Source organism: Stegostoma tigrinum, chromosome 18, assembly GCF_030684315.1.
Source record: "Stegostoma tigrinum isolate sSteTig4 chromosome 18, sSteTig4.hap1, whole genome shotgun sequence".
Taxonomy (NCBI): domain Eukaryota; kingdom Metazoa; phylum Chordata; class Chondrichthyes; order Orectolobiformes; family Stegostomatidae; genus Stegostoma; species Stegostoma tigrinum.
Window position 1 is genome coordinate 11,740,985 of NC_081371.1, and position 13,721 is coordinate 11,754,705.

Below are 13,721 nucleotides of genomic sequence, written 5' to 3' on the forward strand. Positions count from 1 at the left end.
GAATCATTCTCTTACTGCTTTGATACAAAATAACTCAGTGACTAGTGTCAGATGTCAACACAAGCTGTTCGTACAGTTCAGATGAAAACAAAACAGCAAATTGAAAAGGGTACTCAGTGGAGCACAAACCTCCTTCGCACTGTGCTAACTCAACATTCTTGCAACTACATAGCTCTTCTTTGTAGTTGGAGAGCATTGGTCAGGCAGAAAATAGTCTCAAATTAAAAAAAACAGTTTTATCAAGGGCTTCCATCTCATCAAAGAGACTCCAGGTCAATTCACAACTAACAATCCGCTCAGAAGATTCTGCTCAGAGATAATGGGAGCTGCAGATGCTGGAGAATCCAAGATAACAAAGTGTGGAGCTGGATGAACACAGCAGGCCAAGCAGCATCTTAGGAGCACAAAAGCTGACATTTCGGCCCTAGACCCTTCATCAGAAAAGGGGGATGGGGAGAGGATTCTGAAATAAATAGGGAGAGAGGGGGAGGCGGACTGAAGATGGATGGAAGAGAAGATAGGTGGAGAGGAGAGTATAGGTGGGGAGGTAGGGAGGGGATAGGTCAGTTGGAGGATGGACAGGTGAGGGGGCGGGATGAGTTTAGTGGGTAGGAAATGGAGGTGCGGCTTGAGGTGGGAGGAGGGGATGGGTGAGAGGAAGAACAGGTTAGGGAGGCGGGGACGAGCTGGGCTGGTTTTGGGATGCAGTGGGGGGAGGGGAGATTGTGAACCTTGTGAAATCCACATTGATACCATTGGGCTGCAGGGTTCCCAAGCGGAATATGAGTTGCTGTTCCTGCAACCTTCAGGTGGCATCGTTGTGGCACTGCAGGAGGCCCAGGATGGACATGTCATCTGAGGAATGGGAGGGGGAGTTAAAATGGTTCGCCACTGGGAGATGCAGTTATTTATTGCGAACCGAGCGGAGGTGTTCTGCAAAGCGGTCCCCAAGCCTCCGTTTGGTTTCCCCGATGTAGAGGCAGCCACAATGGGTACAGCGGATGCAGAATACCACATTGGCAGATGTGCAGGTGAACATCTGCTTGATGTGGAAAGTCATCTTGGGGCCTGGGATGGGGGCGAGGGAGGAAGTGTGGGGACAGGTGTAGCACTTCCTGCGGTTGCAGGGGAAAGTGCCGGGTGTGGTGGGGTCGGAGGGGAGCGTGGAGCGGACAAGGGAGTCCCGGAGGGAGTGGTCTCTCCGGAAGGCAGACAAGGGTGGGGATGGAAAAATGTCTTTGGTGGTGGGGTCAGATTGGAGATGATGGAAGGGTCGGATTGGAGATGGTGGAAGCGTCGGAGGATGATGCGCTGCATCCGGAGGTTGGTGGGGTGGTATGCGAGAACGAGGGGGATTCTCTTTTGGTGGTTATTGCGGGGTCAGGGTATGAGGGATGAGTTGTGGGAAATGTGGGAGACACGGTCGAGGGTGTTCTCGACCACTGCGGGGAGGGGGGGGGGGGTGGAGTTGTGGCCCTTGGAGAACGAGGACATCTGGGATGTATGGGAGTGGAATGCCTCATCCTGGGAGCAGATGCGGCAGAGGCAAAAGAATCGGGAATAGGGGATGGAATTTTTGCAGGAGGGTGGGTGGGAGGAGGTGTATTCTAGGTGGCTGTGGGAGTCGGTGGGCTTGAAATGGATACCGGTTTCTAGGTGGTTGCCTGGATAGAGACAGAGAGGTGCAGGAAGGTGAGGGATGTGTTGGAGATGATCCAGGTGAACTTGAGGTTGAGGTGGAAGGAGTTGGCGAAGTGGATGAACTGTTCGAACTCCTCTTGGGAGCACGAGGCAGCACCAATACAGTCATCAATGTAACAGAGAAAGAGGTGGGGTTTAGGGCCAGTGTAGGTGCGGAATCTCCCCTCCCCCCCACTGCATCCCAAAACCAGCCCAGCTCATCCCCACCTCCCTAACCTGTTCTTCCTCTCACCTATCCCCTCCTCCCAACTCAAACCGTATCTCCATTTCCTAACTACTAACCTCATCCTGCCCCCTTGACCTGTCCATCCTCCCCAGACTGACCTATCCCCTCCCTACCTCCCCACCTATGCTCTCCTCCCCACATATCTTCTCCTCTAGCCATCTTCGGTGCACCTCCCCCTCTCTCTAATAATGGGCGCTGTTGATCAAAATAATTCATTTTACATGAAACATTGGAACATCTTTCACAGATAATGGTTGATTTTCTTTTAAATTTAAAGGTAAAGAAAATCTCAGGGGAAGCAGTAAAAACAGGTAAATGAGGGGCTGGTGCATGTCAGCCATATTGTAACTGAATCATGGAATTACCTTGAAAGCTCAATGATTAACATGTGCTTTTATGTAAACATAATAGTTAGACCATAAGACCATAAGACATAGGAGTGGAAGTAAGGCCATTTGGCCCATCAAGTCCACTTCGCCATTTAAATCATGGCTGATGGGCATTTCAACACCACTTCCCTGCACTCTCCCCGTAGCCCTTGATTCCTTTTGAGATCAAGAATTTGTCGATCTCTGCCTTGAAGGCATACAACGTCCCGGCCTCCAGTGCATTCTGCGGCAATGAATTCCACAAGCCCACCACTCTCTGGCTGAAGAAATGCCGTCTCATTTCAGTTTTAAATTTATCCCCTCTAATTTTAAGGCTGTGCCCACGGGTCCTAGTCTCCCCGCCTAACGGAGACAACTTCCTAGCGTCCACCCCTTCTAAACCATACATTATCTTGTAAGTTTCTTACAAGTTTGAACTGATTTAGAGCGAGCTTCAGACAACTGTGGCAGGAGTGGTCCAGAGTGGCATACTCACTAGTGAGCGTGCATGCACGTGTACATGTGCGTGTGAGAGAGTGAGAGAGAGAGACAGACAGGCAGACACATACACACAATTACCAACAGCCCCATGACACAAAATTGCTGCTGAAGGAAAGGAGCCCTTTCATGATGATACAGCTATCATAGGTCCGGCTGGCTTGATGGACCAGGTGATCCTTTCCTGACCATCTATTTGGTACAATCATAGCATCTTTAAACGAGATGAGAAGATACATTATTGAAAGGGAGAGTATCCAGGGGAGAATCTAATTGAGAACACTGAAATTCACTTGCATGAGAACACTCATTTAAGACAGAATAATGGAAAAATGCTTCAAACCACTGTGCAGTTTTCCTAAACTTTGTTGGGACAAAACAGGTTTTCCTTAACATTTCTTACATAAGAGCCATTGCAAACACCTTTCAAAAAAAATGTTAACATACCATGCGAATGCATAGACAAATTTATGGATCGTTGACCAACTTTTACCAAAGTCCTGAGAAAGAAACAGTGTGTGCTGCAATAAAAGAAAACAAATGTCAATGTAACAGCTTCCATCAAACAAAGACACTAAAAGCTGTCTAGCAGACTTCTGACTTCTTACAGATAATTGGTTGCAATCAGAGAAAATGTAAATTAAAAAAAGGTAACTGATTTTGCCTTAGCATTACTCACATCAGTACTGTGGGCCAGCAGAAGATCTGAGTTGGAGGAATGATAGTGCATTGGCTGGTTCGGGTGGAAGGGTAGTTGGACAGATTCAAATGTTTCACCAGAATCAGACGATCGAATTATTACACCACCTTTATTTCCAGCATGTCTGAAGTATTTCAGTTCAGCAGTCAGAATTACCTTTTCGTTCAAGATAGAGAAGCACAATGAATAGGGCTTTCCCATTTTGTTGAGAAAGGAAATTTCTTGATTCAATTCTTTTGAAAATTCTCACCTTCTTGGAATGCTCTGGTCCTACATTAATTCCAAATTCCTTTCGTATATAATAGTTGTTGACAAGATTTGAAACATCATTAAACGTTTTCCCATAATCCACACTGTAATTTAAAGGACATCACTTATCTGCATCTTCAGCTAAATACAAATGAATAAAAGAAAAACAATCCTCTCCCAGGTCCTTCAACAGCAGGGATAGCAGAGAGAAGAGGAGGCGCAGCACTGAATTACAATTAACATAAATTCCATTCTCTGAAGTGAATAACAGATGGAAGGATTTAAAGCCCGAGGTATAAAGCAGGATAAACATATGCATAAACAACAAGAACAGGAACTGAAACAGAGGTAGATATTTAATGAAGTATGAAATTGTAACTGAGTGTAGCAAGAAAAAAAATGGACAAAGCAAATACAAATGAAGGAGTGGGAAGTAAACCAGTTGCATTTAATGTCTTCAATGGTTTGAAAATTAGTAAGAATGAACATATAAATATTTTCACTGTACTTAGTCTATCAAATGTAGGAAAGCCACATTAGTGTTACTGCTGAAAGTTAAATGATTTTTACACAAATGTGTCAAGAACGTCGAAGCTATTGCCACAATTTTGAATTCAGCAGCTTTTATTTTCCACCATTGCGTGCAATGAAACTGAAAATCAGAACGATACAATATATTCCTACTCTTAGCACTCCCTGTCTAAAAAAAATGATGCAGTTGTAATTTGGTTATTGTGTAATTTATTTTAAGAGCTTTCATTTTTATTTATAATATGCAGCCTCTGGATCAAGTCCTGCCTGTTGCTCAAGACAGGCTCAGCATGATTAGTTGAACCTAAGAACCATCAAAAATTAACCTCTAACCTCAACTACATATTCCAAGCCAGCTACCAGGGCAGGATGAGTGAGCATCTGGACAGCTCACTCCACCTCATAATAAAAAAAATTTGGAAATATTTAGGAGAGGCGAGGAGAGGAGAGGAGAGAAGAGAAATGCAGTTGGAACAACATACAGAAACAAGTGAGAGCAGGAGACTGCAGAAAATATAAGGTCAGGAAAGTTAATTATGCTTGTCTTGAACGAGGTAGGTGTTAGTCCTGCCCCAATCATCAGTAACACATGTTGTACAGACATTCTTCAACAGGTCCAGGTCCTTCATTAAACTATTCATAGGGCCCAAGTTTTAAAGAAAGAAAGTCTAATGAATTTCACTGGCTAACTAACAGCTAGAATGGTGTGCGTTCCAACTGTCTTATGTCCAAGTCACATAGAAAACAACTACTCAGTCAAATGTCTTTGATGTTTAACTGTCATGGATAATTAAAAGAACAACGTGAATAAAATGCAGCTTTGACAGAGAGGCAAAACAAAGCACAGTAAGTCTGTCCTCCTCACACATCCTATTTGAGGTTCCTTTTCACTGATTATGAATGGTGCATCCAAAATTTCCTATTTTGTGCCACCACAAAGCTGAATTTTATTCGCTAATGGCAGGCAATACTCTGAGGACAGAAGGTTTCTTGTTGTTGCTTGAGTTCCAGATCGGTGGGTGGAGAGGCTTTCACCTATTTTGAAGTGGAACAAGAGGTACATATGCTGCACATCATATACACTGTCTGGGTTTCCTTTCATGCAAGTTTCATGCATGGTGGGAGGGCAGGAAGAGGATACCAGAACCACATTGTGCTTTCCACACTGTCACAGTATGGTTATCAGACTCTCAGGCTATGGGCAAGAGTAGGATATTAGTATTACTTGATGCTACCATCTGTTGGGTAAATGACGTGTTCCTCCCTGTGTAGCGTCTGACTATTTGTTAAATTTACAACTGAGAAAGCTTGGCAGTCATTATTAGGGAGTTGTTACAGGTTATGCTCACTGGTGCACTGACCTTGCCTTCTCCCAATATTATGCCACAAGCAACTCACCCTGCCTAGGTTGTTATGTCAAAAATGAGCAACTGATGTGAGATAATAAGCTCCTATCAGACCAAACACTGATCGGGATTAAAAACAGGAAGTGTTGGAAGTATCCAGCAGATCTGGCCCCATTTCTGGGCAGAACCAGAGTTAATGTTTCAGCCTGATGAGCTGTCATCAGAACATCAGCACTGATGAGGAGTCACTGACAAAGGAAACTTGTTAGTTGGCATCACCAAGATATAGTGTGCAACTCTTTATTTGACTCCAGCACTAACATGTCCAAACTCTTCATTACAGCTAATGCTATCTCTTAATCTCACATGACTGTCAGCAGCAGGACAGGACCCTTTTCAAGTATGCTATTTAAAGAGATCACCAGGTTAGTTGCTAGTTGATTTCTTCTGGTTGTTGCTTCAATTCTACAAGTATTTGCTGCCTTGCATTTGGGTTAATTTGCAAACAGCCACAAGGAGTGGTGTGACTTGGTGTGAAGGTTTCACACTTCAACGTTTCAAGGTTTCTGAACAATTAAGTTACTCTCAGACAAGCCTGCATGATTCGGCCATTCCTCCACAAAATACAGCATAACAACAGAATACACAGAGATGATGGTGAGGAAGAGGAGCAGCAGGGGGTGGGTGCTCAACAGGTAGCTGTAGCTGTTCACTGTATCCAAGAGGTAATTCTGTTACACCGGCCCGAGCGAGGAACAATTTTTACACTTCATTAAGATGGTCCTTTCTGAAATCTGCCACGTACCATGACTATAACCTCAGAGCAGTGCACAGACCACACTACCAATGGCTGTGAAGGGAACTGTGACTACTAAATTTAAGTGTGGCTCCTCCCAGGCTGAAGATATGCTAGCAAGTGATGAACCTAAGTGAAGATACTGGGTGATAAGGAATAATGGCTGACATCACTCCAGTCTTGAACCCATATGTTTGTGAGTTGTTTGCCTACTGGAATTGTGATTGAACAGACTACCTAGGTGAGCTGAAACAAGGTGCTCCCACAATGCGGCCATTTGAGAAGTTACAGATCATTCATCTGGCGATACTGAAGAGCTAATGGTGTATGTCCAAATCAACAAACAATTTGCATTTTTATCATGTTTTATAATTTCACAAAAATATTATCAAGAAACTTTTGGCGTAAGGCCATATTAGGTCAGGTGACCAAAAAGTTACCAAATTTGCAGGTTTTCCTGACTATCCTAAAGAAGGAAAGCAAACCTAAGAGGTTTACCATGGAAATTCCAGACCATGTTGCCTGGCAACTGTAGAAACAGCCTCCAGTAGTGAAGCAATGATTAAACACACTGTCGGAGTCTGAAACTAAATGAGTTCTCGAAGTCTTGAAGGTTGTGTGGTGTGGTCACAGCCAGGAATTAAACCAAGAGTGAGAATTTCAAATTGTTGCTGATAAATAGAAGTCTTTGTGGGTCAGGGAGCACAGCAGTGATGGGTGAACAGGTCTTGGTGCAAATGAACTTGTGTGCAGCAGAATTTTAGGTATTCTTGAGGTTTCAGGGACGTTGAATGTGGGAGGCCGACTGGCAGTGAGTTTGGATAGTTAAGTCTAGAGGTAACACAGGAATAGTTGAGAGGTTCGGCAAATGAGCTGAAACTAAGGTGTTGTTGTTGGGTCATCGTCACTGAAGTGGAAATAAGTGGTCTTTGTGCAGGGCTCTGCTGTTTACCCTCACCTCACCCCAGGGATTCAGCTGCTTGTGAATTTGTGGATCAAGTCTGTAATAAGATCAGGAACTGAGTGCCCGCCGTGGCCCAAACTAGGTATCACTGAGCAGGTTACTGCTGAGTAAGTGCTGCTGAATAGTGCTGTTGACAACACCTTCCATCACTTTACTGACGATAGAGAGTAGACTACTTGAGGGGAAATTGGTCGGATTGGATTTGCTGTGTTTTTGTGCTGAACAGACCTGGGCAGTTTTCCAAATTGGCGGTAGATACCAGCGCTGTAGCAGGACTGAAACAGTTTGGCTTGGCGGCTAGCAAGCTCTAGAGTACTAGTCGTCGGTACTATTGCCAGTGTTGTCACGGCCCATAACCTTTGCACAATTCATCCATTTGTTAATATTATTTGAAATGAATCAAGTTGGATGAAAACTCACATCTCTGATGTTGGGGACCTCTGGAGAAGGCTGAGATGGATCATCCAGTTGGCACTTTTGGCTGAAGATTGCTGCACTCTTTTATCTTTTGCATGGATAGGTTGGGCTCCTCTGTCAGTAAGGATGGGGATTTTTGGCATGCTTCCTCCAGTGAGTTGTTTAATTGTTCATCACCATTCACGACTGGGTGTGGCAGAACTGCAGAGCTTACATCTCATCTATTGGTTATGGGGTGGCTTCGCTCTAACTCTTGCTGCTTATGCTATTTGGCATGCAGGTAGTCCTGTTTGGTTGTTTTACCAGGTTGGCACCTTATTTTTAAGTATGCCTTGTGCTGTTCTTGGCATGCCCTCCGATACTATTCCATTCAACCAGTGTTTGTCTTCTGGGTCAATGGCTGACTCTTGGGTATGCTGGGCCATGAGGTTACAGATTTGTGCTGGAGAAGGTCTGCTACTGTTGTAGTCTCTCACAAAGCCTCATAGATATCTGGTTTTGGTTCCAAGTCTGTTCCTTTCAGCCGAAGTTTGTGCCACCCAACGCAATGGGGGGTATTCTCAAGTTTAAGATGAGGCTTTGTTTCCTCAGGACTGTGCGGTGGTCGCTGTATTCAGTCCTGTCATGGACAGATGCCTCTGCAGCTGGGAAATTGGTGATGATGGGATCAGCTATGTTTTCCCCGTTTGGTGCCTCACCACCTGCTGCAGTCCCAGCCAAGCAGCTTTGTCCTTTAGGACCCGACCAGCCTGATTGGTAATCCTCCTGCAAACTACTCCTGAAGGTGGACATTGAGTGCATTTAGTGCTATTCACACTCTGTGCTTCCTCCGAGAGCTGTTCAACATGGAGGAGTTTTTTGTTTATTAAAATTCACTCTTGGGATGTGGAAATCACTGGCTGGACCAGCATTTATTACCTGGAGGGCAGTTAAGAGTCAACCACATCGCTATGTGTTTGGAGTCACATGTCATCCAGACCAGGTAAGGATGGCACATTTCCCGAAACGACATAAGCGAACCAGATGGGTCTTTCCTGATAATTGGCAATGGTTTCATGGTCATCATTGATCTCTTAATTTCAGATCATTATTTGATTCAATTTTCACCATCTGCCATGGCAGGATTTGAACCCAGGTCCCCAGAATGTTATCTCGGTCTCTGAATCAATAATCTAGCGATAATACTGCTGCCAATTTATCAACAGCGGGAGGATGGTACATCGTAATCAGCAGGAGCCATGAGACTTCCAGGCGTCGGAGTCAATGTTGAGTACTCCCAGGTCAAATAATCTGGTCGGAATAGCACTGTGCTGCCACATCTGCCGGGACAGGCCTTCACTAAGGACAGTGGTGCTGATGTGTATCATTGTTTGTAAGGTGTTTCCATGAGCCTGACACTGTTTCTTGACTCATCTTTGAGTCGGCTCTCCAAATTTTGCCTCTAGCCCCCAGATATTAGTAAGCAGGAGTTTGGGGGGTCGATAGGCTTTGTGAGGGGTAGGTCATGCCTTACAAACCTTATTGAGTTTTTTGAGGATGTGACTAGAAAAGTTGATGAGGGTCGAGCTGTGGATGTGGTGTATATGGACTTCAGTAAGGCATTTGATAAGGTTCCCCATGGTAGGCTCATTCAGAAGGTCAGGAGGAATGGGATACAGGGGAACTTAGCTGCTTGGATACAGAATTGGCTGGCCAACAGAAGACAGCGAGTGGTAGTAGAAGGAAAATATTCTGCCTGGAAGTCAGTGGTGAGTGGAGTTCCACAGGGCTCTGTCCTTGGGCCTCTACTGTTTGTAATTTTTATTAATGACTTGGACGAGGGGATTGAAGGATGGGTCAGCAAGTTTGCAGACGACACAAAGGTCGGAGGTGTCGTTGACAGTGTAGAGGGCTGTTGTAGGCTGCAGCGGGACATTGACAGGATGCAGAGATGGGCTGAGAGGTGGCAGATGGAGTTCAACCTGGATAAATGCGAGGTGATGCATTTTGGAAGGTCGAATTTGAAAGCTGAGTACAGGATTAAGGATAGGATTCTTGGCAGCGTGGAGGAACAGAGGGATCTTGGTGTGCAGATACATAGATCCCTTAAAATGGCCACCCAAGTGGACAGGGTTGTTAAGAAAGCATATGGTGTTTTGGCTTTCATTAACGGGGGGATTGAGTTTAAGAGTCGTGAGATCTTGTTGCAGCTCTATAAAACTTTGGTTAGACCGCACTTGGAATACTGCGTCCAGTTCTGGGCGCCCTATTATAGGAAAGATGTGGATGCTTTGGAGAGGGTTCAGAGGAGGTTTACCAGGATGCTGCCTGGACTGGAGGGCTTATCTTATGAAGAGAGGTTGACTGAGCTCGGTCTCTTTTCATTGGAGAAAAGGAGGAGGAGAGGGGACCTAATTGAGGTATACAAGATAATGAGAGGCATAGATAGAGTTGATAGCCAGAGACTATTTCCCAGGGCAGAAATGGCTAGCACGAGGGGTCATAGTTTTAAGCTGTTTGGAGGAAAGTATAGAGGGGATGTCAGAGGCAGGTTCTTTACGCAGAGAGTTGTGGGAGCATGGAATGCGTTGCCAGCAACAGTTGTGGAAGCAAGGTCATTGGGGTCATTTAAGAGACTGCTGGACATGTATATGGTCACAGAAATTTGAGGGTGCATACATGAGGATCAATGGTCGGCACAACATTGTGGGCTGAAGGGCCTGTTCTGTGCTGTACTGTTCTATGTTCTATGTTCTATGTTCTAATACCTCCACTGCTTGGAAGGGCCCTGTAGCACTGAAAGTAGGCATCAAGATTCATCATGGGCTGCACTACCTCACCATGAGGAGGCAGCCTTTTCCATCAGCTACACAGCAAGTAGTTGAATAGTCAGAGCATGAGGAGGAGGAAGAAAAGTTCAACCAACTCTGGCCTTTTGTAAGTTGTGTTGTCTACAAAGAATATCTCTGACTTCGATTCCAGTGAACACAATTGTAGTCCCTCATTCATCAACTATTCAGCTCCTTACTTTCCAACGTTTTCCCAAACCAAAGCATGTGTATGATTACAACATTATAAACTAAATTTCTGAATCAAACAATTCAATATTTCATACCAAAGTCAGCTAATCACCCTTCATTGCCTTAGTGCCCATCTTCTGGCTGCCCTGGGCTGTTCAAAGGATGCTGAACTTTCAGTACCAGAGGCAGCAGACAACCTTGGATGGTACCACTGAGCAGCACACAGCCTACAACACCCCACCGAAACTTGGGTGGCACCATGCATGAGGAAACCATGTGCAACGCAGCATTCAGGTCCTCAGGGCTCAACTTCCAGCACAAACCTCCACAGCCATTTGGTCCCACTGCCTTTTAAACACTAGACGGCCTCTGACTCTTTTCATAAATAAGCAAGCACTCAGTATATTGTCCAGAAATCTTGAAAATGAGATTCTCTTATGTTGTACTTCTTATTCTTGGCTTCTCAGGTATAACTCAATTCCTGCACAAACACCAAGATCGGGCTCAGCCACAATCTACCATACCATTAACAGGCACGGTCTCATTTTAAGTTACATTCTCTGGGCATGGGTTAATCATGTTTTGTATTCCTTACAACCCCATGACAAGGTTCAAGAAATGATTTTAGACCTGTGTCTATCACTTACACAGGCACGTTAATCACCATGCACTTATTATTAATAGAGGAAAAAGATCTCTCTCATATAGAGTTTTGCTCAAGCTCTGAGTAACAGCATCTCACTAATCAGAAATCTTCCCGATGTATTGAAGTAGCTAGTGCTTAGAAATGCCTTGACCTCCAATTTGCTTTTGAAGTCACGCTTGGATATGTTATGCCATTCATCCATAGTCAATGGATTAAACTCCTGCATCTTCTTACCTAACAGCATTGTGGGAGTACCTTCAGCACACTGGCTATAACAGCTTGACGAAGCAGTTGCACCACCAACTCCAAGGGACACCAGGGATGGGCAATAAATTTCCAGGGCAGCCAAATTACAAGACAAAATGTTGTCAAGGTCTCATCTCCTGCAACTCAGCTTTCACCAATTACACATGTCTTCAGAAGAGTATGATCAGTCCCCTTTTCTGTTGCAAATGTGATTGGACTCACTCTGTGCAGCTCTACATCAGAACTGCCGGATACAAACACATCAGTGGCATTGCTTACCTTCTGTACAATCTTGAGGATCCACCAAAAAACAACCAAGCGACTGGCAAATTGAAAGTAGTCAAAGCAAGAATGATCTGAAAAAAAAAGTTCATTTTAGTGCTAAAGTACAAAATAGTGGAAAAATCATACATAACAAATAGTGGTTATGTTTAAGTTTACTAGAAGAGAGGGGAGAGGGAGCAATGCAGCAAGCACATTCTTTCTCTCTCTGTATGAGGGAGTATGCACCCTCACTGTAAGAAACATAATCATAAAAATTAAGGGAATGTTTATTTAAAAGGATTAACTGTCACAAAAAGATCTACTATTCAGGGATAATGGGAACTGCAGATGCTGGAGAATCCAAGATAATAAAATGTGAGGCTGGATGCACATAGCAGGCCCAGCAGCATCTCAGGAGCACAAAAGCTGACGTTTCGGGCCGAGACCCTTCATCAGACTCTGATGAAGGGTCTAGGCCCGAAACGTCAGCTTTTGTGCTCCTGAGATGCTGCTGGGCCTGCTGTGTTCATCCAGCCTCACATTTTATTATCTACTATTCAGGGAACAGGTTCTCATTTCCTCCAAGCAAGATGATCAAAATGAGAACTTAATTTATGAAAATCTCAGAGGGACTTATATGAAAACCTGCTATATGCAAAGACATGTTGCTTTCACAGTCCAATGATCCTACTGTCTCTCCAACTTTATATACTGTAATTGTTTGAAAGATCATTGCTTTTTTCAGCATTTCACATACTCTAGAGGAAGAAGAGGGGCTCAGAGCAGAGACAGGGGCAGTGGCACTAATTCTGAAATAGATAAAAGAGCAGAGACAATGGGCAGAACATGCGCTTAAGTGCTGGAAATCTCCATGGCTCAATGTTTGAGGAACCATCCTCCCAAAATTGCATGCTGCAATGAGGCACTGGTCTGGCACACCCCACGGCGATGGAAATGAGTCAAAGCTCCTGCTGATTATAAATCGGTCCTGCTCATTCGCCGTGTCTATGCGTCTGTGCGTGCACGTGCTAGTATGACCGTAGCTTCCTTCTTGTCCTTGTGTCCAAATTATCCAATGACCTGTTCGTAATTACCTGCATTGGAAAGGTTTGAGTAGCCTTGCTTTATGTTTTATTTATGATCAAAATGGCTCCCAGAAAAGTACTCGGAGGTGGAAATGCATAACTAAATTAACCTTTCTGACAAGTTATTCACACTCCAGCAGCAACTGACATAACTATTAACTAGCTGATCTGCTACAGGAATAGATTCCTTCATCCAAATTTTGTCATTGACAGTTGTGGGTTTTTACATACTCAGCTCCAGTTAACTCTCCCCTAACATTATAGCGGTCCTACCTGAAGCAGCAGCAGGAAGCTTCCCAATGCTCTACAGCTTTATCTGGGCAAAATCCAGTAGTACCAATGCACATAGAGTTCCCCAAACCTCAGTTTTCTAGACTTAGGGAAGTGGGATATGTCCTTATGGACGGAATGAAGACACTGTATAAAACAATGAGAAGTTTGAGCCAAATAGATATGAGTTGGAGTATAAGAAATGGTTGGAGCAAAGGGAGGGATGGAGTTAAATGGAATGGAAGATTGGGCAAAGTATAAACCAGCTGATTTGTGGCCAAGATGAATTTGGTTCTTTGAATCATAACATTCTCTACAGCACCACATTTTTAAATTTTACAATCTTTCCCTTCCTCTGGGAGCAGATTTCAGAAAGGTAAGTTTACAAGAAATTGTAGACAATTTCTACAATAAT

General features: G+C 44.3%; 1 protein-coding gene across 4 annotated transcripts in view; it reads right to left on the reverse strand.

Moving 5' to 3' along the window:
• The window catches only part of LOC125461103 (sortilin-like), a 100,110-nt gene that overhangs the window by 45,983 nt on the left and 40,406 nt on the right, over window positions 1–13,721 (reverse strand). For all 4 annotated transcript variants that reach the window (XM_059652326.1, XM_059652325.1, XM_059652327.1 and 1 more), the window contains 4 exons: window positions 11,967–12,043; window positions 3,744–3,846; window positions 3,473–3,649; window positions 3,241–3,314 (listed from right to left, as the gene is read on the reverse strand). In XM_059652326.1, the coding sequence (XP_059508309.1) occupies window positions 3,241–3,314; window positions 3,473–3,649; window positions 3,744–3,846; window positions 11,967–12,043 (431 nt within the window). The remainder of the gene's footprint in view (window positions 1–3,240; window positions 3,315–3,472; window positions 3,650–3,743; window positions 3,847–11,966; window positions 12,044–13,721) is intronic.